Source organism: Polypterus senegalus, chromosome 15, assembly GCF_016835505.1.
Source record: "Polypterus senegalus isolate Bchr_013 chromosome 15, ASM1683550v1, whole genome shotgun sequence".
Classification (NCBI taxonomy): Eukaryota; Metazoa; Chordata; class Cladistia; order Polypteriformes; family Polypteridae; genus Polypterus; species Polypterus senegalus.
In genome coordinates, this window is record NC_053168.1 from 47,774,753 (window position 1) to 47,801,424 (window position 26,672).

Below are 26,672 nucleotides of genomic sequence, written 5' to 3' on the forward strand. Positions count from 1 at the left end.
ATTGCAATATATTTGACTTAAGTTTTTATTCAAGGTGAATTGCAAAGTCAGGATTTGTTACAACTGTCTAAGTCATCCAGATGATCCGGATCTGCATAATTAGATCTGGACCACTCTATATACATATATATAGTGTGTGTATATGTATATATATATATATATATATATTGTGACAGAATTAGGGTTTTCTCGCACCCTTGTACCTTCGGACCACACGTCAGACACCAGATAAAAGTCCAGATAATTATTTATTATAATAATAAAGTGCACAAAGCACGCTCCTCTCCACAATTCTCCAATAAACCAATAACAATAATCAATAAACCAATCCTCCACTCCCAGACGATTAGCCACCCTGCCTCCCAACTCAGCTCGCTGTCTGGGAGCTCCCACAGTCTTTTTATATCTCCTGACCCGGAAGTGTTCCTAATCCCCAGTCCATTTGGCTCTCAATCACTTCCGGTCAGGTACAAGTTCTTTCTTCACCCGAAGCACGCCATTCCTCTTGTCCACGTGTGCTTCCGGGCGTGGGAAAATATCCATTACTCCTCCCTGCAGCGTCCCCTAGTGGCCCCCATGGCATCCAGCAGGGCTGTGCATTAAAACTCCATTGTCCATGATGCCCTGCTGGTCTTCTGGGGACCTCCATGCTGCAAGGAAGGCTCCACCTGGCGGCTTGGGGGTATTGGCCGGGATAAACGGCTGGCCATTCTCCACAATATATATATATATATATATATATATATGTATATGTATATATATATATATATATATATATATATGTATATGTATGTATGTATGTGTGTGTGTTTGTGTGTGCGTGCATGTGTGTATATATATATATATATATATATATATACAGTATATTATATATAATGTGTTTATGTATGGTATAACATTAGTAATATGATTATTTAATATAATCAAATAATCACAAACATAGGCTATCAAACTACGGTAGACTAGTCTGTTAAATGCACTTGCTAGCTTTATTTTGGGCAGAGTTGCATTTTCACCCTTTTCCAAATATTTACAATATGCCAGGACAGGCAAATTCTAACATTTTAACTGTTACATTATGAATCTGTCATCATCACCAGAAAGGAGCACCCTGGAAGTGAATGGCAGGCAGTGAAATAGTGTTTTAGACTTTGGACTTCAAACCCTGAGGTTGTTGGTTCAAATCCTGCTGTGGAGACTGTGTGACTATGAGCAAGTCGCTTGATTTTCCTGTGTTCCAATTGGAAAATCAAAAGAAGTGTAACCATCTATATCATAAATATTGTAAGTCGCCCTTGGATAAAGGCATCAGCTAAAGACGTAAATGTACATGCTGCTTATGAAGTGTTCTGCAGTGTTTTTCTCCTATTTCTTCTGTTTGCATCCTGTGTCTGAAGCAGAAGATGTTCTGAGTGAATTAATTTGCTTGTTACACAGGATTTTTGATGGATTATTTATGTGCTCTTACTGTATGTGGTAACGTACGTATTATGATATTTGGTAGGTTGCTTTTGAAAATGTGGAAAATTGCTGACAAACATAATAGTAATATATTTTATTTGTATAATGCCTTTCACATGCTCAAAGTGATTCAGATCAAGAATTTAAAAGGAACAATTTGATTTACACACATTTTCAGCTGTGCACTTCACTGTTTTTATACATAACAAGTAAATGTTTAAAAATCAATGTTTAAATGTGATGATAGCAATAATAAGCCATGGAAATTGATAAAAAATATTCTTTGTGCACTTATGCCCTTTTCAAACAAAGCACAAAGCTGTACCAATGTGCAAAAATGAACTGTTACTGAATAACTGTTTAATGCTCTGTGGTTGCAAAAGTATATATTATTTTTTACCTCAATCTTCTCTTCAAGAGATACAAGATTCCAATCTCCTGCAATATGATTTCAATTACTATCATTTTTACTTTGCAAACAATTTTAAGGCACTTTATGCCAAATATGCCTAGCACCTATATTCATAATGTCATAATCTCAATTTAAGATGGAGCTTTTAAAAATACATGTGAAATGAGTCAGAGTGGATCCATTGTAACACTAAGGTCTAAAAGAGCACACAAGTGTTATTATTTGGTTTTGTTTCAAGTTAGACTGTTGATACCAATATACTGTATGTTAATGAGTCCACTATTAATCTAAAATATTTTTTTTTGCTTTTAGGCTTTTTTAACTTAATTTATAAATAACAGCATGGTCTTATTTGTCTTGTAGGAGTTATTATAGTTGTAGTTTTCATATACTGATGTTTTCAAATTCTACATATCAAATTATTCACTAAATATTCAAGTACAGCATACATTCATATGCCTGCTTGAATTGTTTGGACAAAATCTGTCGTTAGAATAACGGATTAATTGGTAAAATAGCTGATAGAGTAATCATTCACAAAACAATCATTTGTGGCAGCCCTATATCAGATGAATTTTTGTCTATCCATATACTGCATTTGTGTATCTGTTGAATTGTGTTTTGTGTTTTTATTAAATGTCATTTTCCATTTTACTTTACCTGTATTGTATCTGTAGAATTTTACACTGCTGTTATGATTCTAATTAGGATGAATGTTAATTACATTTTTAATAAACTGTCCATTTATGTTAGTTGGTTAAAATGTCACTCTCATATCCCAGAGACACACACATATTAGTTTTACTTGAAAATATAAATATGCCCTTTCTGGAGTGAGTGTTAATTGTGTGGGGGTGTGGCCTGTGATGGACTGGTGCTTTGTTCATTCCTTTGTGGATCCCAGTGCTTCAGAGACGGATGTGTACATAATTTTCCACAAGGGGGCAATGTTAAGTAATATAAGTGTGATTGTATGCAGTCTAGTCAAAAAGGTTTCTTTCTTAAATGGGCCAGTAAATGTTTATTTTTTTATTTTATCAAGCCTGTTAAATGTTTGCTAGTGTTAATGTCTAAGTGTAAAAATAATCTCTTCTTTTAATATGTAACCAATGTAGCTAAAAGACAAAGTGTGAAGAATTGGACATGGTAGTGCCCAGTTTGGCCTATTTGTATTCCTGTAAATTTAGTCTGAATATGCTCTAGACCACTGTCTATATCAGTTGCATAAAGGCTGTACCTTGAAATTGACTGTTCTGACTATCCAGTGTGCAACATGTTTGTGCTGATATGTTTTCATATTCTGAATTGCTAACTGTAAGCTGTACACTTTACCTTCAGTTGATAATATCAACTGTATGAGTATATTACTGTTTCTTAGGCATTTTCCCGTGACTTCATTACAATGACTACCTAACTCCTAACGTCCACCTTGGGGGAAGTTCCCTGTAGCATTGGACGGACAATTTATCATATTTTATGTATTATCCATTTATTCACTGAGTGATTACCTTGTTTATGTGTGGAATGAGTATGTGATTTTAACTCTTTTTCTTATTTCTCAGTTGTGGTAGCACATCATTCATTTTTAAATGTTTTTAAATACCCACTTTTATACTAAATACTGAAATTTAACTTGCGCCTGTTATTATAAGCTGTTAACAAAGATTTAATACAAGGATCCCATTCTCATAATGGGCTGTTTCTTCTTTTAAATATTTAATTGCCTTTTTATATATTTGAACTCTTGGATGATTTCTTTAACTTTGTATTAGACACTGTTTATATTACTAAAGAGTTCTCCACTCTACATCAAAAGCTTAAAACCAAATAAAATATAGATAATTCAATAGCTTTATATTAACTTTCAAAATTGTTGCCAGATATGTACCAGCAATGATTCAATGGTATGACTGATTCTTTAATGCTACAATTTGCTCAACTATGAATGTTTGCTAAACTATAATTTTACTAAAATGTAATAAAAATATAATAATGTGCCTTTGCAGAGGAAATAGAATATGATTTTTTTTATCTCATAACAAAAATATTTTTAGAAAATTGGCATCATATACATTATTTTTCAAACTGAAACATATGTTTTTAGGGGTCTATTTCCTTCAGTGAATGTGTTCATTGGAGTCTTAGAATAAATTGTCTTAAATAATTGTGTCTCTTTGAAACAAAAGGAGTATCTAATCAATGTGTACCTATAACTCTGTTAAGATCACTCCAGAAATTGCACCAGTTTTGCTATGGCTGCAAGGTGGTCCTGGAGGAACATCAATGTTTGGGCTTTTTGTGGAAAATGGACCTTACCTTGTATATCCAAACCTCACAGGTGAGCACCTATAAGATTTTTTTTTTTTTTTAATATTATGCTTTATGGCGTCTTTCTAGCAGCATATAGCATGTGGCCAAAAATGTGGTCCATGATGAGCTCATAGAGTAAATGACAAGTGCACATTTACCGAGCCTTTTTTGTTGCCTTTACGTGGATTGATGATCATGTTATTTTGCATTTTGACCTACAAACCAGTATGTGTGGCTACTACCTCCACAGATCTTTGATTATTTTGATCAGGGCAATATTACTGTTCATCTGATCTTTTTTGGCTTATTTCATTTAGTTAAAAAAGTACGAATCCCTTTGGTTTTCAGACTGAAGTATGTTTTTGGCCTGAATATTGCTGGATTTGTCAGAATATTCATTGTTGATATAAAGATTTGATTCTACTGTATAGTCAATTTAAAAGCACAATATAACTCAAGTGAGGCATATTTACACCCTTAAATCTCCATGTAACCATAAAATTTCTACTCCTTGTAATGTTAAACACAGAAATAGAAAAAGTACAAATGGGAATGGCCAAGTTTATTGTCCGCTGATCACTGTGGTAGGTGTTCCCAAAGGCACAAAAAGCTAAACTGACCAAGCTTTCTCTCATGGGCAATAAGGACAGTTCTTTTTTTCCCATAAATGTCATTTTAAAGTATAGCAAAGGGGGATTGTCAGACCACAAAAATATAATTAGTGTTATCTGTTGGTCATTTCTGTTTTTGTGGGTCATTGCCTGGTGGAGGAAGCTGACAAACACATGAATTCCCTGTCGTTTTTCAGTAATCCTCTTCTGTGATTTCCTTTGCTTAGTCCCCTAGATATGTGAATAATCACAAACACGTTATTAGATACAATTCTTTGATATTAGCATTATCTTTTGCAATTCATGTAAAACTCTAATATAGAGTTATGTACTAGGCTGGTAATGTTGCATTCTAGAACATTGAGTTTTTAAGCTTTTATTTAATTTTTCACTGTGTACTTAGTTTGTACCTTTTAATTTCTGCTTTAAAAAGCAATTTTAGTTTTTTGTTCTGCTTTCGGATGGTACTTAAATGTAAATAGATTTACATTTTCACATGTTGGTAAGTAAGGTCGGTTGCTAGTACCTACCATTCACAGTTCATGGAGCGTAGTTACAATTTGTCATCCTCTACACAGATTACTAGTTATTAAAGGAACTGTATAAATCACAGCAATGCAGTTAACACATTCCAAAAAGTGAATCTGACAGCAAGCTTAGAAAAATCATAGTTAATTCCTTTATAGAACATTAGTCACTTGTGTGAATTATTAGATTGCGTAATAGGGAGCTGCAATCATCAAGGAAAGGGCATTAGAAATACCAGGCTCTTAGTGCAGTTTAGACTTGAGGCTTTGCTAAGTGCAAATTTGTTCTTTTCACTCATCGAGCACATAACTGTCTCAGTGCTACTTGGGTAGAATGTAAGAATACGTATGTACCACTTGGAAATCTTTTTAATGTTTTAACAAAAGCTGGAATTCTCATAGATACAGAAAATGTAGTTTTCTTCAGTACCTCCAAAAGGCACTCATTAACAGTCATATGTCACTTGATACAAGTAAAGTGACTTTAAAGTAGCTGAACTGACCATTTTCATTACTGGTTAGAAGTAAATCAAGAGCGGAAGGGGTGATAGAGCTGGAGACATGGTTCTGGAAAGACACTGAGTAACTACTTGGCCTTGCTTATAGATGACTGTGTATTCCCATAGGTGGCCCAGTTCTCAAAGAAAAGCCGATGTAGCTTTTAATTTATAACTACATACTGTGAGATACTCAAATTATGAAGGGTTATTATTTCCATATCCCTTTGCCTGCTTGCTTTCAGCATATGAACCTTGCACTTTGTATAAAAGGTACATCCCCAAGCATTAAACCTGCCAGGAGAACAGAACAAAACAGCAAAAGAGTTAAGCAGATGTACATTAACACATGAATGTATCTGGAAATGAATAATCTGTATCTACCCTTCCGGGAGTATGCAATGCCAAAAACTGATCTCTTTGCTGCTCAAGAGGATGCTATAATGGCATTTTGTTCTCATTGTGAGTGTCAGATATGCACACAAACACACTGTGAATACATTAAGAATACAGTGGTTTGTGAAACTGTTGGATGTGCTGAATTGCAACATCTGCCATTACATTGGACAGTTTGGCATGTGGAAAGGACATTGGTAATGGTGATATCATTTTAGGACAAATGTTCCCTGATAAGATGACCAGTATTGTCTCAGCCCTTTAAAATGTATCCAAAGCCATTGATTTTAACACATTGTCATTTTTATTGAGTTTTTAAGCAATACAACAATATTTTGCATTCTTCATAAATTACCATGTTTATGTTTTCCCATTTTTCTATTTCTAAATTATTTGTCTCTCTCTTTTCTTCACAAATAAATCAACATGGAAAAGATTTTGGTAAAAATCTGAAGAAATATTGAAAGCCCTGGAACAATACTACTTTGTTAAGAAAGCATTAGTTAGAGTATAGAAAATCTGTCAGTTCTGAATGGAACAAGTTTCCCAAAGGTTTGATGAACCAATGGAAACCATGCCATGCCACTCTCAAATCTGCTTAATCGAATTAGCACTGAAAAATACTTCTCTGATATGTATGTTGGTCAAAAAAAGGGCATTGGTCTTCTTGCTTCATGCCCAAGTTAATAAAACTGCAGGTTGGACTGAGTCTAAACAAATCAGCTTACTTTTTTGCTCATTGATCTAGTAGTGTATTACCAGTGTATATCCATGTGTAAGGAGTGTATTGATAATATGCAGTATTATGTCTCTAAACTTAAGCATAATATTGATAAGTTAAAGAGTTATTTGTATTTATTTATTGTTTTAAATATATAAATGTGCCTAATGGCTTGTCTGGATGTACAGAATACATATATGTAAGTACAGTATATGTGGATACGTGTGTGTGTATATATAACATATAGAGTACATTACATGCTGTAATTATATGATATATAGTGTACAAATGTGCATGTCAGTGCTGTAACAATGCAGAAGTCTTACAATACAAATCATATATTGCATCTGGATACATGATACAGTATGTTTTTGGTAAGCCATTGCCCATCATGTTGTAACTGACTATGATGTAGTTCATCTGGCTTGGATATGATCTTTTAGTCATTTTTACCTTCTTTGCTAACTACTATACCCTGTAGTTTTTTTTAAAAAATTATGTGCAAAAGGAATTGTCATGAGGACACATGGAGCTGCTGCCTCCGGAATCTAATGCAGAGGTTCCTAAGCTTTTTTAATTTGTGACCTCATTTTGAAATCTGAGCTTTTTTGCAATCCCAGCTGTTTGAAACATTGACATTCACTTCCTATTCAATACATTGTTTCATTTTTTTTCTATTTTTAAATATTTTCTCACAACTCCATTAGCATATCAGATGACACAACTTTGAGTCATCCCCAAGGTTGGGAAACACTGATCTAATGTCTTGGGTTCTAATCTAGTCCACTTGTGGACTCTGTTGAGGTTACATGATTTCCCATTGTTATGGGAAGGTTAGGTTGACTGTCAATCTTAAAGTCACTTAGTGTGTGTTTGAGTGTGGGTATGTGTATGTATGGATTGCCTTGTGCCTGATATTTCCAGGCTTGACTTTTGACCCTGAATTGGGTTAAGAGAGTTTCAGAATATGACATGATTTGATATTAATAATCTTGATAAAGAGCATAGAAAAATGAATCCAAACAGGATGTGAGATTAATACATCTTGGAATAATGTAGCAGATTTCTCCCTAATGCTTTATTAATCCCTGATAAAGTTTTTTTTTAATTTTCATGTGCCTGTTTATCTGTAATTGGGTCTGTAATAATCTTATTACACACTGCTGGTTAAAGTTTTTTTAGTTTTTTTTTTTCCAACTGGATTCGCAGTCAGTAATAATAACTGGTAATAATTGATCTCATTCAGATCTGCATTCAGAACAGCACAGCAGTAAGACTTTTGCATTTATAATACATTTTGAAGTATTTATTTAGCTATATAGGAGCTTTAAATGCTTAATTCTCTTTTGTTGTTGCCCTATTATTTTTGCTCTTTTTCTGTGTAGTTTGTTCCCTTCATTGTGTTCTAATGATGGCAATTAAAACAAACAGAGCAGACAACCAGGCACACAACACTGAATGATGAAAGCCTGCAACTACTTCAGTGTCAGACACACTAATTAGTAAATAATAGATTAATTAACTAGAACACTTGGAAAACCAGAATAAAAATCAAAATGAAAATATTGTTAAAAAATATATTATCTCCATATAACTGCTTAGTACATTTTAATAACAATTTACCAAACTTACTTTTGTAATTTCTACACTGAGCCCAAAATGCAGAAACTGGGAAATAACAGTTCATGTAATTAGGTTAGGAGTTAATTTGCAAACAAAGCTCAGTGGGAACAAAAACCTGTAGCCACAGTGGGTCCCCAGGGCTGAGTTTGGGAACCAGTGTATTAAGAAATATACAAGATATTCTTTCAAATGTATTCAAAATAATTATAATAAATAATACTTTTATACAGTGGTGTGAAAAACTATTTGCCCCCTTCCTGATTTCTTATTCTTTTGCATGTTTGTCACACAAAATGTTTCTGATCATCAAACACATTTAACCATTAGTCAAATATAACACAAGTAAACACAAAATGCAGTTTTTAAATGATGGTTTTTATTATTTAGGGAGAAAAAAAATCCAAACCTACATGGCCCTGTGTGAAAAAGTAATTGCCCCTTGTTAAAAATAACCTAACTGTGGTGTATCACACCTGAGTTCAATTTCCGTAGCCACCCCCAGGCCTGATTACTGCCACACCTGTTTCAATCAAGAAATCACTTAAATAGGAGCTGCCTGACACAGAGAAGTAGACCAAAAGCACCACAAAAGCTAGACATCATGCCAAGATCCAAAGAAATACAGGAACAAATGAGAACAGAAGTAATTGAGATCTATCAGTCTGGTAAAGGTTATAAAGCCATTTCTAAAACTTTGGGACTCCAGCGAACCACAGTGAGAGCCATTATCCACAAATGGCAAAAACATGGAACAGTGGTGAACCTTCCCAGGAGTGGCCGGCCGACCAAAATTACCCCAAGAGCACAGAGACGACTCATCCGAGAGGTCACAAAAGACCCCAGGACAACGTCTAAAGAACTGCAGGCCTCACTTGCCTCAATTAAGTTCAGTGTTCACGACTCCACCATAAGAAAGAGACTGGGCAAAAACGGCCTGCATGGCAGATTTCCAAGACGCAAACCACTGTTAAGCAAAAGAACATTAGGGCTCGTCTCAATTTTGCTAAGAAACATCTCAATGATTGCCAAGACTTTTAGGAAAATACCTTGTGGACTGATGAGACAAAAGTTGAACTTTTTGGAAGGCAAATGTCCGTTACATCTGGCGTAAAAGGAACACAGCATTTCAGAAAAGAACATCATACCAACAGTAAAATATGGTGGTGGTAGTGTGATGGTCTGGGGTTGTTTTGCTGCTTCAGGACCTGGAAGGCTTGCTGTGATAGATGGAACCATGAATTCTACTGTCTACCAAAAAATCCTGAAGGAGAATGTCTGGCCATCAGTTCGTCAACTCAAGCTGAAGCGATCTTGGGTGCTGCAACAGGACAATGACCCAAAACACACCAGCAAATCCACCTCTGAATGGCTGAAGAAAAACAAAATGAAGACTTTGGAGTGGCCTAGTCAAAGTCCTGACCTGAATCCAATTGAGATGCTATGGCATGACCTTAAAAAAGCGGTTCATGCTAGAAAACCCTCAAATAAAGCTGAATTACAACAATTCTGCAAAGATGAGTGGGCCAAAATTCCACCAGAGCGCTGTAAATGACTCATTGCAAGTTATCGCAAACGCTTGATTGCAGTTATTGCTGCTAAGGGTGGCCCAACCAGTTATTAGGTTCAGGGGGCAATTACTTTTTCATACAGGGCCATGTAGGTTTGGATTTTTTTTTACTCCCTAAATAATAAAAACCATAATTTAAAAACTGCATTTTGTGTTTACTTGTTATATTTGACTAATGGTTAAATGTGTTTGATGATCAGAAACATTTTGTGTGACAAACATGCAAAAGAATAAGAAATCAGGAAGGGGGCAAATAGTTTTTCACACCACTGTATATAAATAATTTTGGTTACTAAAATCGCATCTCCTAATGGATTAAATAAGATTTACATTGCATGCTATTATTGGATCTCCAGATTTCATTGTAGAAACAAGAATCAGTATTTAACAAGATGCAGGACTTATTTAGAATGAAAGAGTAAAAGATAGCATAGCTTTTAAGAAATACAATTAGGTATGTCTATATCAGAGCATGTTTAGTTTACTTATTATTGTTTTTGAAATAAACCATATTAAATGCCTATAATTTGACGTGTAAATTTATTTGAAGAAATGACCTAAAAAATTTTCCTACAATTATATATAGTTAACATTTTCCGTACATTTGGACAATGGATTGAAAAAAATTCTCCTTAACTATTTTTAAACTAGAAAAACAACTTCAAAAATAGGAATGAACAGATTCAGTAACATCTAATTAAAAAAATTCTATTCAATTCCCAAAGAAAATAAAAGGTTCTTGCAATATTTAAGGCAACTGCTAACCTAATCATAGACTCTTTTTCTTTTGTCTAATTGTTTGAAATAAACTTCACAATTTGATTGTTTATTCTACTTTAGGAAACTTTGCCGAGTTCTAACAACCTTATTCAATTTTCTTTGTTATGAATAATTGTAACCCACCTTGTTTTAACAAACAATTCTTTCCCCGTTATATTTTTGTTACAGTGGGTGAAAAGAAGTTTGCATGGACCACAAAATATTCTGTACTCTACATTGATAACCCGGTATGTAATTTTAAACACGTGTAAATTCTGTAAGAAAGTATGTATTTAAGCTTTTGAGGTTGTATGATATTTGTACCTACTGAATGACTCTTTACTTAGCAAAATCTTAGCCTGTGCTTATTGTATACTATTTGCTTTATAAATATAGCTAAACATATTATTTCTAAGAAGTCATTTGTTGATTAATGCTTCTACTGTTTAAGTACAGTTGTGAACAAAATTCATGGTATGGTCAAAATTTTAACTAAATTTTAAATTCTGCCCAGGCAATTCCAGCAAAACATTCTAGGATTTTTTTTACTAAGTAGCCATTTACTGTTAGGTTTATGTTTTATTAAAGGTGAAGTACCTTTTGAAGAAACAGGGTGACAAGTTGGTACTACTAAAGTTTATTTCATTGACAACCGGATGTGGGAAGTAAAACATTCCAGTTCAAATTAGTAGTAAAAGTAGTTAGTAAGGTTGAGGTATGTCGTTTAAACATAATGCTGCTTCTACAATCAATGCAAGACACAAAATGTAATTCAGTCAGTACGATAAGAATACTTTAGTTTAAGTCAATTTACTTTAGTGAGACTGACAACTAAACATATGATCAAAAATGCCATAAAGTTATAATTTAAGAGTATTTGCTATCACAGGCCACGTTTGAACTTACCTTGAACTTCAAGCATTGTAATGATCCAAACCACTTATTAATATTTTTTCTTAAAATTTACATAGCTTGTCAGGATTATTTAGTTATTTATGTTCTGCTCATTTGGGGATGCACTGTATCAGGGCATCACCACTCGTTTAAAGGACAAAACTGAAGTTGATATTACCATAGTTTTTAGTAATAGTAATTACTAAACTTTATTTGTCCTCTGTTGTTCTAATGTATTGGACTCAAAAGTTTATTGGAATGAATTTTATTCATGACTGAAGTCATGTAATTTACATTTGTGTTAGCTAACAGTATGTTAAAGTATTCCATATTCTCTGAGATACATAGCAGCCATTTTTATAACTTTCCAGGATGCAGCTTTTGACATGTTGGAGCTTTAATTCTTGATTGGCTGTAGTTTTCTTTCCAAAGTACTACTGAAGTTTTGGCCAAGGGACAAAATTAATTTTAATTCTGGTAAATATTATAGGTTCTATATTATAGGTGGGCCAGCTGGTCACCATTACTCTTTCACAACACCAAGTCAACTCAACTTTATGATACCATATAGGGAAATTCATTTGGCTTGTGCATCAACAATAAGACATAGGGGTTAAATATAAAATGAAAAGGAAGGAGAAAATACAGTATAAAGAATCACATATACCTGAGCACCAAATACATATACTAAAAATCTTTACGTCTAACTACACAGAGGTGCTTATGAATCTGCCATGTCAATGATGAACGTGTATTCCAGTTTCCTGTTCTCTTTAAAATAGCTTTATTTCTAAGGGTTAAAATGGTCACTTATATCTGGAAGTTTTTATTCAACATTGTAAAGATCTGTTTAATGCCACAGAGCTAAGATTAAACTTGCAATAGATAGATAGATAGATAGATACTTTATTAATCCCAAGGGGAAATTCACAGATAGATATATATATAGATATATATATATATACAGTATATATGTCCACTCTGTGATGGATCGGAACAATATACAGCTATTGATTATATTGCACGACACAAATAATAATTCCAACTGGACTGATAGTAATTCTACAGAATTTATTTTTAAAAAGAGTGAGGCAAGAGTTTCTTGAAATGATTATATGGACACCTAAAAGACCCATTCCACAATGACCAAGAATCTGTGTAATAATTAAAAAGAGGACAAAGTCCCAGTTGTATTATTAATTTTGAATGGGATTAGTTTGTTTTTTTCAAAATATATATATGAAACATTAATTCACATTTATTAATAGGGTTGTGGGTGATATGGTGGCAAAGTGACTATTGCTTGACAAATCCATGTACTAGGGTTTTCCTTCTTGTCTGGTCACTGCCTGGGTGTTTGTGTGGGTTTTCTTAAACCCTTGAATATCCAAGAAATAGAAATTAGTTTCACATAGGTTACTTGGTTCTGGACTGAACTGAAAATATTGACTGATTTTCTCGTATGGTTGAAATAGATTTTTTTGCTTTAGTTTAGTTATGTGACTATGGGCTTTAAATATTATTTTGTTAACTTAATTTGCTTAGGGTATCAAAGTTCATTCATTTCTTGTAGATTACAACCACAATCAAGGTGAAGTTTTGTGTGAAATAAATACCCTCTCCACTGTATGTTGTGTTATTTCTGTGGGAAGTACTTTTGAAAGTTTAGGCCTGAGTTTGTATTGTGCATAACTATGTCAAATTTCACAACCACACATTGTGTCTATCTTGATAAACTGGGATAGTAAGGAACATCTTGTGTGGTTCAGTTTCCATCTGTGATTAACATACTCTGAGGTGTGCCATGAAAACCCTGAATGCCATCTTGAGTTGCCAGGATTCAAAATTCTTTACTTTGATATCTAGTGTTCCGCTTGTTCAGTTTCTTGAAAATGTTAGCTGAATAAGACATTGTCAACAGCCTGCCTGTCATGAAATAGGTCTGCAAAATCAATTATTTTTCTTTGCAAAATAGCATTAACAACTAGCTAAGTTCACAAAGACTTTCTAAGATAGTGCATCTGGGAAGTCATGTCACCTCTGTGCGAAACCATAATTGCTCCAGTTTTGTTTCCATCTCTTTGCAAAGCTCTTGAGATATAGCTAGCACAATCTATTTTTTAAACATGTTGGTGATTTTCACATCAGTGTGTGTGTGTGCGCGCTCTCTGAGAGACTGGTTATCACCTTGTGCCTAATGCTGCCCTGATGGGCATGGGTTCCCAGTAGCCCAGAACTCAATGGACAGACTTAATTTTAAATGCTATTTTGAGTAGCAGTACAATCAAAATAGCATAGATTATTTATTTATTTAGCAAAAAGTTGTTTGCCATAGTGTCACTGCACAGATTTGCCACTGTCCTATCTAGAACAATTCTATGGCAACAAAAACAAAAAAAAAACAACAATTTACCACATTACATTCAGAGCTCAATTAGTGACAATCGCTACCTAATTTGCTTAATGTAGCTGAAAAAGCCCTAAAATAGAAGTCCATTGTTTTGAAGAAATATTTTCATTACGTGGTTGTCTGTAAGTAACCAGAAAACATTTCATCCTTTGGTAACTTAGGATACACCACCAACTGAGAGAAGCCTTCTTTGATGATGTACTTTTTCAATGGGAGAGCAAATTACTTGTATTGGTGTACTTTATCCTTCGCCATATTCATAAAGTATTAAAAAAAATCGTTTTACTTAAGTTATATACAGTGCATCCGGAAAGTATTCACAGCGCATCACTTTTTCCACATTTTGTTATGTTACAGCCTTATTCCAAAATGGATTCAATTAATTTTTTCCTCAGAATTCTACACACAGCACCCGATAATGACAATGTGTAAAAGGTTTATTTGAGATTTTTGCAAATTTATTAAAAATAAAAAAATTGACAAAGCACATGTACATAAGTATTCACAGCCTTTGCCATGAAGCTCAACATTGAGCTCAGGTGCATCCTGTTTCCCCTGATCATCCTTGAGATGTTTCTGCAGCTTAATTGGAGTCCACCTGTGGTAAATTCATTTGATTGGACATGATTTGGAAAGGCACATACCTGTCTATATACGGCCCCACAGTTGACAGTTCATGTCAGAGCACAAACCAAGCATGAAGTCAAAGGAATTGTCTGTAGACCTCTGAGACAGGATTGTCTCGAGGCACAAATCTGGGCAAGGTTACAGAAACATTTCTGCTGCTTTGAAGATCCCAATGAGCACAGTGACCTCCATCATCCGTAAGTGGAAGAAGTTTGAAACCACCAAGACTGTTTCTAGAGCTGGCTGGCCGTCTAAACTGAGCTATCGGGGGAGAAGCCTTAGTCAGGGAGGTGACCAAGAACCTGATGGTCACTCTGTCAGAGCTCCAGAGGTCCTCTGTGAAGAGAGGAGAACCTTCCAGAAGGACAACCATCTCTGCAGCAATCCACCAACCAGGCCTGTATGGTAGAGTGGCCAGACGGAAGCCACTCTTTAGTAAAAGGCACATAGCAGCCTGCCTGGAGTTTGCCAAAAGGCACCTGAAGGACTCTCAGACCATGAGAAACAAAATTCTCTGGTCTAATGAGACAAAGATTGAACTCTTTGGTGTGAATGCCAGGCGTCATGTTTGGAGGAAACCAGGCACCGCTCATCACCAGTCCAATACCATCCCTACAGTGAAGCATGGTGGTGGCAGCATCATGCTGTGGGGATGTTTTTCAGTGGCATGAACTGGGAGACTAGTCAGGATGAAGGGAAAGAGGACTACAGCAATGTACAGAGACATCCTGGATGAAAACCTGCTCCAGAGTGCTCTTGACCTCAGACTGGGGCGACGGTTCATCTTTCAGCAGGACAACGGCCCTAAGCACACAGCCAAGATATCAAAGGAGTGGCTTCAGGACAACTCTGTGAATGTCCTTGAGTGGCCCAGCCAGAGCCCAGACTTGAATCTGATTGAACATCTCTGGAGAGATCTTAAAATGGCTGTGCACCGACGCTTCCCATCCAACCTGATGGAGCTTGAGAGGTGCTTTAAAGCAGAATGGGCAAAACTGGCCAAGGATAGGTGTGCCAAGCTTGTGGCATCATATTGAAAAAGACTTGAGGCTGTAATTGCTGCCAAAGGTGCATCGACAAAGTATTGAGCAAAGGCTTTGAATACTTATGTACATGTGATTTCTCAGTTTTTTATTTTTAATAAATTTGCAAAAACCTCAAGTAAACTTTTTTCATGTTCTCATAATGGGGTGTTGTGTGTAGAATTCTGAGGAAAAAAATCAATTTAATCCATTTTGGAATTAGGCTGTAACATAACAAAATGTGGAAAAGGTGATGCGTTGTGAATACTTTCCGGATGCATTGTATTGTTGATTTTCCAGCTTTTTCATAAGTACAGTGTGTTTAATACACACCATATTTGAAGAAAATAAATGTTAAAGCTAGGGAAGTAAAAATACCAGAATTTTTGTACTTTTTACAAATACCAGTGAAAATTTACAGTAGTCGAAACATTTCAATTTGACAAGAAAAATAGAAATCCCTTTTTATAAAAAGATTTCCATTACTGAAATGAACATTATTGTGCAATTTTCTGTAATGCAGAATAAAATATATAAATAAGATAACAGCAGCTTTATATCCATTAAGTAGTAACTAAGCTATCACTTAAATAAGCTAGTATTGGCATTCATAAATCAAAATACAATGCAAGATTAGCTTTGAATTTTAATGTTTAGCACTTGGGGTATGGGGAGGTTGGAAGATCCTGTGAGAGAATAATTTTGCTATGCTTTCCAAATTAAAATAGAACATCTATCTTATTAACCCCCATATACTTCTAAATGTCAGAAACCTGTTCAGGCATATTGGGAAACCAGATAAAGGTCAAGTGAACAAAAAGACAAGGATTACCAGGAGAAGGTTGATGTCATACACAAAATGTACAAGAAGATAATTAAGAGAACAGAAGATGCCCTGTAAACAATAACACTGGATAGATGTCACATACAGAGAAATTTCAAGGATAATAGCTAAACCTAAAAGATGTAAGAAGAACAAGAGCATAATAAAACAATCTTTTACTTACTAAGTTATTTGGGTATGTAAGCCAACAAACCATTCAGAGTAAATGTCAGGTAACGTGTATGCATAAATCAGCAGTGTTATGTAAATTCAATTGTATAAAAAATGGACCTCTGCCCTTATTATTTTGACTAGTCTGATCATTCTGTAACAGATTGCTGTGATGAATGCTTCCTCCTCTGCTGAGGAGTGAATAAAGGACGCAATGAACAAACTTCCTCCTGCCTGGTTCCTGACTAAAAGAGGTTTTATCAAACTTGTCCTAGCAGAGGATAAGATTCTTTCTTTAATTAATATGTTGATTTATACCAAATCCCCACAGTGTAACAACAAATGGGGAGTTTAAAATCTTGAGGTAATTTCAACATTGGGTTTATAAAGAATGGTATCATTATAAATTACCTGATTTATCTTAGCATGTGCACATTCTAATTTTATTCTCTGACATCTTTTGTCCAGTAAGTGAAAACTGCTGCTTAAAATACATACTTAGTATAAAAATTTTAACAATATGTACTGTTGAATTAGTGAATTACCAGATAGTTCTAGATACAGTATGTCTATTTAAACCAACTCTTTAGAGCTGTTTTTGTAACATGTTTTTAAAGTCTTGTTTGTCAGTGAACCAACAGCCAACAATAGACTGATGGACATCTGTACAAGTGCTCATTTCAATTAGACAATGAATGGAAAGCTTCCATTCATTTATCATGGCTATTTAGAATACTATTTCAAAGTGATTAATCTTATCGTTTCATTATCTCTAACAAATGTGTGGGCAAACATATTAAACAATTATACCTCATTTGACTGGTGATGTTATTTCATTCTAAAAGTACACTTTTTCTGAATTAATTCTCTAATGCAGGAAACCCCAACTTCAGTCCTTGAGGGCCCCAGTGGCTTCAGGTTTTCATTCTAACCCTTAATTAATTAGTGCACTGTTTTGCTGCTAATTAACTTCTTTTGAATTAATTTTAACTATCTTGTTTTTTAAGATTTGTTCCACTGAATTTCTTCATCATTCCTCTGAATTGCTTAATTTCTTTCCTTAAATGGCACCCAAACAGAAATGAAGTGTGAAGTGAGTGAGCCAACAGAAGACCATCTAAGTCAGGGCCTCAAACTCCCACCAATTTCACTCCAACCAATTGCTTAATTAGGCTCTGATTCTTGTTGTTAATTAAACTTGTTCTTTAATTCCTTGGCATGTTGCTGCTGTCATTGTGCAATAGCAGACATTTCCAAAATTGTTGATTTTCTCTTTACTAAGAGCACTGCTCAAATGTTTTAGGGACCTGAGCAGATCAGCATTCCTTAGACCCTCATTTTTCTTTATTTTCAGATATGGTATGATCAACAATTTTGGTTATGTTTTGGTTCATTTTGTATCATTATTGTTTGCCAGCTAATTAAAGAAAAAGAAACAAGGGCTCAGAGTCTTCAAGAGCAAGTCAAATAAAATGATTTCAAAAGAAGTTAATTAGGAGCAAAAATAGGTCACTAATTACGAAAAAGTGTTAGAATGAACACTTGGAGCCACTGTGGCCCTCCAGGACCAGAGTTGGGTTCCCCTGCTCTAATGGGATAAAAGTGACAAAAATGTGATCCTGTGTGATTCCTGCAGTCATGTGCTGAAATTTTCGTGTGTGAACACAAAAGCATTTACAGATATGACATCTGCTGTTTTATTTTCAACATGTGTTGATGTGGTGCTGTATCATTACCAGAGGGAGCCATTTTTATATGTTGTTTTTACTCCATTTTTTTCATGTATTATTGTGCCTTCCAGAGTAATTTGTCTACTTGCAGCCACATATGAGTGCAGTACCAACTTTCTTGGAGCTACCGATTTACTGTTTAAAAAAAAAAAAGCTGGTACTGTTACATTTTCAGAACTTTAATAACGAATTAGTACCGATGTATCAGTTTTTGTACCTTTCATTTCAAAGGCTATGTCACTTCACAGTATCCCTCCATGCATTTCTCAAACCTCTTAGGAGTCTTTCCCAGTAAACATAAGGCGCATGGCAGGAACAATCTGCGAACACCCAAACACAAATTAGAGCCAATTTAGTATTGCCAATTCACCTAACCTGCTTTACTTTGTAATTTGGGAGAAAAACCATGCAGACACAGAGAGAACATGTAAACTCCACCCAGGCAGGACCAAGGCCTTTAACCCTGCATGGAGCTACCACTGTATCATCATGCCATCCACTGCAGGGTATCATAACATAATCAACTCATATTTTAAAATAATATCTTTACATAATTTTGCATATTTGCATTAACTAAATATTTCAACAATCCTCTATCATTTAGAATACACAGTACTTGCAGAAAAGTAAGTTTTATCATTTACTTGAGAACAAGGTGGTTGCATTATCTCTTTTCCATGACTAAACACTGACCCACAATCATCTCTAGTAAACAAAAGTATATAGGAAATTTGAAGGTAGTTATAAAAGATGTTAAATAAAAAAACACTGCAAAAATGTAATGACATGGCAGCTGTAGATTTTACTGTATACCTTTGGCAGTGTTTAGCTTGTGTAATGTTAGTATTTAATCATCTCCCATTAAACAAATCAAAGTTACCACATTACAGTGAAACAACACGAGGGTCAGTACAAGCTCCCCACTCTGGCATGCAGCTAATGAATTAAAGAATTAAAGCAATCATAACTCTGATACCACTTAGTTTACATTAGGCATCTAAACATTATAAAATGTTTGGGACTACAAAGGCATCTACAAAAAGATTTGATCTGTGGAACTGCTATGAAGATGTGAAAAAAAAAATCAAAAAAGTCAATTATGTGAAAAATACTTTAATCAAGATAATATTACTAAATACATGCATTTACAGTGTATATTTATGCAAAAAGATGCAATAAAAACTTTTATGTTTCAAGCATAATAAAAGTAAATGCTTCCATTGTATGACACAAATAATCAATTTTTGGTGTAAGATTTGTAAACCTTATTTTATTGTGTGCATCATAAACAGCCTGTTTCGATCATTTGTTTTCACTTAAGTAACAGTTGAAAATCTAGTTTCACATAACCAAAGCAAACTTGCAGCAGCAAAGGACATAATTGAAACAAAACTGTGTGCCATCATAAACAATGCTGCACATCCAGCACTGAGGACTTTCTGCCAACAAATTATTCAGCAGAATTGTGACAAGAGACGCTACTGGGGCTTCGTTATACCAACAGAAATATACCTGTATAACGCAGAATTGGGACTGACTGCCAAGTCAGAAGTTTTTCTTTCTTTATAACATTTTTGTTTTCAGTCATTCTGGTGTGTGTTCAGGCTATGTGTGTGCATATTTATTTTTCATTCATTCATTTATTTATTTAAAGGGCTTCTGTAAAAAGCCAAGTTTGCCCTTGGGGGCATATAAAGTTGTTATCTCTCTAACTCTCTCTCTGCCTATCTATCTGTGCATCCATGCTCACACTGAGTCATTTTAGGCTTCCAATAAGTCCAGCCTGTATTTGTTTCAAGATGTAAAAAAAACCCAGAATACCTGGAGGAAAAGAGGAAGAATGTTGTTTTGGAGATCACATAGTGTCCAAGCTTAGGTTGTAAGATAATCACTGTGCCCTACTGTCAAAAAGTGCTTTACAAAAATTGTAATAGTTATTCTTTTGGTTTGAAGAATGGTAGCATAATACTGGAGTTCAGAGTTTTATTTCCATTTTTTTTTAATAGGTTTTGAATTAGAGTGAATATAACATAATTTATTGTTACTTATAAAAATGTTATTTCATCTGCCTGATACACTGAAAGTATGAGAATATAATTTATTTATATTTATTAATATAATTGCTTTACATTATTGTAGGTTGGCACTGGATTCAGTTTCACTGAAGACGACCAAGGATTTGCCCGCAACCAAGATGATGTAGGAAGGGACTTATACAGGTTATAGAGATATGAATATTTATCTTTGCGTCACCATTGTTTTTTTTAAAGTACATTTTATTGTATCACATATATATATATATATATATATATATTGTTTTCTTCATCAGTGCACTTACTCAGTTCTTTCAAATATTCTATGAATACCAGAAAAATGACTTCTACGCAACTGGAGAGGTAAGCAAAACTTTTTGGCGTAGTTCCTGGAATGTAACAAAGTTGTTATATAAACAGAGTAATATTCATTAAGAACTACATAATAAGATGAAAAAGAATGCAGTACTCTGGTGTTTTGCAAGAATAATTCAAGAGATACCACCTGACAAAAATTGAGAAATTTTAACATCACTTAAGCTGCAGAATTTTAAAACTGTAACATTTTGGACCCAGTTTTTATTCTGACAATCAAATTATTAAATTGAATAAGCTTTGCCATAACATTTGATTGGACTGACAAGTCTTACCTTTGAGTTTCTGTTCTTCATTCTGTGTTCTTTTTCCTTCTACATTAGGCTTTCTAACTCTGTTTTTCCTTGCACATGCTCATCTCTATTAAAATACAATAATTTGCAAGAAGCTGTAACTAAGATTCATGCAGCCTATGCAAACAAGAACAATCCACACACTTCCCTTCTTCTACATGTTTGTACAGTGTTTTTGTTTGAGTTGCCTCAGAAGTATCTCATACTTCATTTGGCCTGGATGCAATACTCAACAAGTCTTTGTGTGCATTCAAAAAGCTAACAATTTCACACTTTTTTTTTTAAATGTTAAATATGACATTATTTTTTGAACACCAGTTGCCTCACATTTCAAATTATCTAAAGTTTATTTTTTGAGACTGTTCATTTTGGTAATTGATCACAGTGTCTAAATTGTCTCAGCAATGGGGAAGGATATCAGTTGCTTGGTTAACAAAGCCAATCTGTTTTTTTTTTTAATTATATCATGTAAGGAGGCATTTTATTTTTTGACATAACTTGCAGACATTGGTGGAGCATACATATTCTACATACACAGTGCCCAGGTCTCTAGAGCTGTGAGGCAACAATGCTGAATTCTATACCATAATCACATTGCTATTTATACTGCATTATTTTTTTAGAAAACTTTTTAATCTTTGGTAACTGCCAACTTCACAATAATATACAATGTGACACAGCCATCTTTTGGTTACATACTCTAGGCACTAAAACCATGATCTACAGTATAGAGCTGTTACCCCTTGTATGTCCAAGGAAATTTTTATTCTTCAAATACTCACACTTAAAACTGTCAAGAAGAAGGTGGGCTCTGCATGTGAGGAAATCTTATGTCTGAGCAGCATATTGTGTTTTTATATACTTTTATATGCTAGAACTATGGGGTTTACTTTGTAAAGATAATGGAAACTGCATTCTAATGAACAATTTCTTATTATTAAATCTTGTGTTTAACTGTCCAAAGATAAGAAAATATGGTTCACACATAAAGGTGATGTACACTGTAGGGCAGGCTATTTTTTTGTTATTATTTGTTCTACTTTTAGTCTGGGAAGATCTGTGGTAATGCTGATTTAGGGGTATGAAAAACTACACCAGATACTATTATCTTGCACTTCTAGATGAATGATTGTTGAGAATGGCATTTTACAGATTCGGATAAAAGTCTAATATACAGGGTGGTCCATTTATATGGATACACCTTAATAAAATGGGAATGGTTGGTGATATTAACTTCCTGTTTGTGGCACATTAGTATATGTGAGGGGGGAAACTTTTCAAGATGGGTGGTGACCATGGTGGCCATTTGGAAGTCGGCCATTTTGGATCCAACTTTTGTTTTTTCAATAGGAAGAGGGTCATGTGACACATCAGACTAATTGGGAATTTCACAAGAAAAACAATGGTGTGCTTTGTTATGAAGTTAATTAAGTATTTGAAGTGCTAGTGAGAAAGACACAAGTTTTAGAAGACATTGTGGGCCAAGCTTAAGACCACTTCAGAAAAACAGTCAATTAAATCTGTTCTTCTTTTGAAGCATCAGCTAAACAAATTGATTGAGAGTATTGTATTTGAACAGAGTGATGAATTCTGTGATGCAAATAATACTGCAAACTGGGCAAGAACCCTGGGAAATATGCAAGTTTACATCACTCGTCACATTATTAAACTAGCAAATGCAATTCATCACTAGCTACACTCATTTTATGGAAGCACTACTTACTTACTGTGCCCGGAGTACCTCCAATGAAAATACATCTGATGGAGGATATTAAATATGGTAGATATTTACCATACTATTTTACATTTTTAATTATGTTGATTTGTTTTAATATCTTAAATACTTAAACCGAGCATTTAAAACGTATTCTAGAAACTTATATGCATGTCTTCCTTTGTTAGCAGTAATACATGCTTGATCTTAGCTATTGATCCAGTCAGGTATAGCTTTTTAATCATGCTAATTAGTAGTGTACATATTGTCTAATGTGGCCAAGTATCTGAAAATACTCCTTTGTAAACAAATAAGTAAGCCTACTGTTTTTTAGCCAGTTCCTTTCACATCCTTCGATTATTGTAAACCTAAGGTTACTTGGTCACATAAAGTTGTAGTTAAAACCACAAACCTAAAAGCATTTCTAATTAAGAATTTTGTGTAATTTTTCTGCATGTGATCACAATTAGATTTCATGTTTCCATGTGGACTTTTCTAAGAGAGTAAACATTCCTACTGCTAAATGAAAAGTGGCTCACGTTTGATTGAAAAAATAGAATCATTTTTTAATTCTAACAGTACAAGTACTTTAACCCATGGATTTCCTTGATTTCTTTATTAAATTTACTTACTATTTGTTTTTTTTATTTCGTTAATCTATTATACACTACATGTGTTACCGTGGTTTACACCAGTGAAAGTCAGATTGGTATAGACCGTAAGACTCCCTTTACTATTCATTTTTTAATGCTTGGTTTGTAAACCTAAGCACTTTAGGGGCTAACAGCATTCCTAAGCTAGATAAGTAGAGTTTAGCTAATACACGTGGTGTATATTCTGTGGCCACTTTGTACAATTCATGGCCACAGTGGCCATATGATAGCATCGGGAGCACAGTCCCTGCTCAGAACCAATTAGAGTAGCCCATTAACCTGCAACATGTGTCTTTAAGATGTGAAATTCCACAGATTCAATCAGAGCAGAAAACTTTTATGGTTTTCACATCTTTGTGAATATGAAATTTATCATATTCATATTTACTTTATTATAATTATTAGAGAAGTCTTATCAGTGGTTGCTACATTCACTTAACATGGTAGACTAAAGACTAGGGTGTGTATCATTTAGTAAAATAACCATATAATCAATTAAATTCAGTTTAATATTACATCCTCACAAGGACAGAATAGGTAGACTTTTTGGTGATGTTCAAAATGCATCATTAAATATACTTCAAGGTATACTTCCTCTGCCCCTAATATATACAGTGGTGTGAAAAACTATTTGCCCCCTTCCTGATTTCTTATTCTTTCGCATGTTTGTCACACAAAATGTTTCTGATCATCAAACACATTTAACCATTAGTCAAATATAACACAAGTAAACACAAAATGCAGTTTTTAAATGATGGTTTTTATTATTTAGGGAGAAAAAAAATATCCAATCCTACATGGCCCTGTGTGAAAAAGTAATTGCCCCCTGAACCTAATAACTGGTTGGGCCACCCTTAGCAGCAATAACTGCAATCAAGCGTTTGCGATAACTTGCAATGAGTCTTTTACAGCGCTCTGGAGGAATTTTGGCCCACTCATCTTTGCAGAATTGTTGTAATTCAGCTTTATTTGAGGGTTTTCTAAGTGATTTCTTGATTGAAACAGGTGTGGCAGTAATCAGGCCTGGGGTGGCTATGGAAATTGAACTCAGGTGTGATACACCACAGTTAGGTTATTTTTTAACAAGGGGGCAATTACTTTTTCACACAGGGCCATGTAAGTTTGGATTTTTTTTTCTTCCTAAATAGTAATAACCATCATTTTAAAAACTGCATTTTGTATTTACTTGTGTTATATTTGACTAATGGTTAAATGTGTTTGATGATCAGAAACATTTTGTGTGACAAACATGCAAAAGAATAAGAAATCAGGAAGGGGGCAACTAGTTTTTCACACCACTGTAATTTATGGAGCTTGGTAAAGCTATAAGGAGGAGCATCAGCTAAAGGTGTGGTGTCTTTATATACAATACTAGCCGCTCCCTGTGGCTTTGTCTGCATAGAAGTGAAACAGGAATGTGAAGAGGGCCCTGCCTGGCTCCCTACTCCTGACGTCACGCTTCCCCCTCCCCTTGGCCTGCAGCCTCTGTCTCAGATTAGCACGAATATATCGCCCGCAAGTGAACTACGATTCTTAGTGTGATGAGAGAAGTAGCAAAATCAACTGGAATGTTCAAGCAAATTCTAGAAAAAAGCCCAATCTAAATCTGTTAAGTAGTTCTCTCTTGAAAAGTGGACAAACATACAAACAGACGTTGGATTTTATATATATATATATATAGAGAGAGAGAGATAAGTCATGTTCAATAAGGAAACAGATGTTGGGACTTTATGCTTAAAATAATTTTATTAACTAAAACTTTTCTTTGCTAATAAAGGAATGTTTCATAGAAAAAGGTTTTGAATGCTGTTATGTAAATGAGACAGTTTAATTTTTATATGATTTAATACATGACATATTATTGACATTGACACAAACTGGAATATATGAATTTAATGCAAGGTCGTCCACTGTGCCAAAAATTCTATGTTTAAAGCATTTTGAAATTGTAGCGCAAAAATTGGTATAAGTCAGAGCAGAACTAAACTTGATTTTAGGTGTTCTCCTGGTTTTCAGTGAATAATGAAGCAAAGCAGACTGCTATTAATTACATGCCCTGTTCTTCTTGGCAAGGCACCAGGCCATGGTTGTCATATTTCCAAAATCAGAGATCGGGGCAGCCACCATTTTGTGCAACCAAAAAAATGATGTTAAGGGAGTTTTTATTTTCTTAGGCAGAGTATTTTTATCTTTGGAACTACTCTTCTATGAGGATGAAAAGTTTTTACATTAAAATATATATTTCATTAAATCAAATTTTAGATATAAACCTTTATATGAAACGAAAGAAATAATGCTTATCCTAATAATGTTAAAATAATGTTTTTGCATATTTTACTTACACAAGCAGTTATATGCTGTATTTCAATGCATACTAAATTCACATAAATACAAATGTACTGTAAACATTTAGTGGAGTTTTGTATATAACCTCACTTATTTTTTTTATTCATAATTTGGGTGCGGTGTGTTTGATATAACTTGTGACATGTTTTATGTTTCATATAATACAACACGACATCTGTAAATAGAATGCAGATATTTAGATACAACCTACCTTGTTAATCGAAAAGACTTCTTCAGTATCACTGACTTTCAAAATGAATTACACACAAGCATGAGAAGCCATGATGAGCACAAGAAGTGAAGAAGTGTATGACGACACAAGCACATGACTTACACGAACACACATGATTCAAACACTCAGATTCAGTTGACAGTTATGAATTTTATTCATTAAAGGTGGTACTCCAGGTTATCCACAAAAATGTAGCAAGCCTTTTTAACTAGATGTTCAGTATAAAAATTTAATTAAGATTTTTTTTTTTTTGTTCAATCATGATTTTTTCCAGAGACAATGTGGCACTCAGGATTTATCTGTTGAACTTGGGTCGTTCCTGCTCAAATTGGGATGTCTGGCAACCATGCACCAGGCATAATTAAATTGTGACATTTTCTTTTAGCTTTTGTGCAAATATATATGTGCTTCCTCTTTAATGCCCTTAGATTGCTAAAAAATAAACAAGTTAGAAACTTTTTTTTT

At 34.3% G+C, this 26,672-nt stretch overlaps 1 protein-coding gene across 2 annotated transcripts in view; it reads left to right on the forward strand.

Annotated features, from left to right (window-relative positions):
- cpvl (carboxypeptidase vitellogenic like) overlaps positions 1–26,672 on the forward strand; it is a 134,088-nt gene that overhangs the window by 36,617 nt on the left and 70,799 nt on the right. For both annotated transcript variants that reach the window (XM_039736431.1, XM_039736432.1), the window contains exons 5-8: positions 4,097–4,211; positions 11,074–11,132; positions 20,701–20,780; positions 20,891–20,957. In XM_039736431.1, coding sequence (XP_039592365.1) covers positions 4,097–4,211; positions 11,074–11,132; positions 20,701–20,780; positions 20,891–20,957 — 321 coding nt within the window. The remainder of the gene's footprint in view (positions 1–4,096; positions 4,212–11,073; positions 11,133–20,700; positions 20,781–20,890; positions 20,958–26,672) is intronic.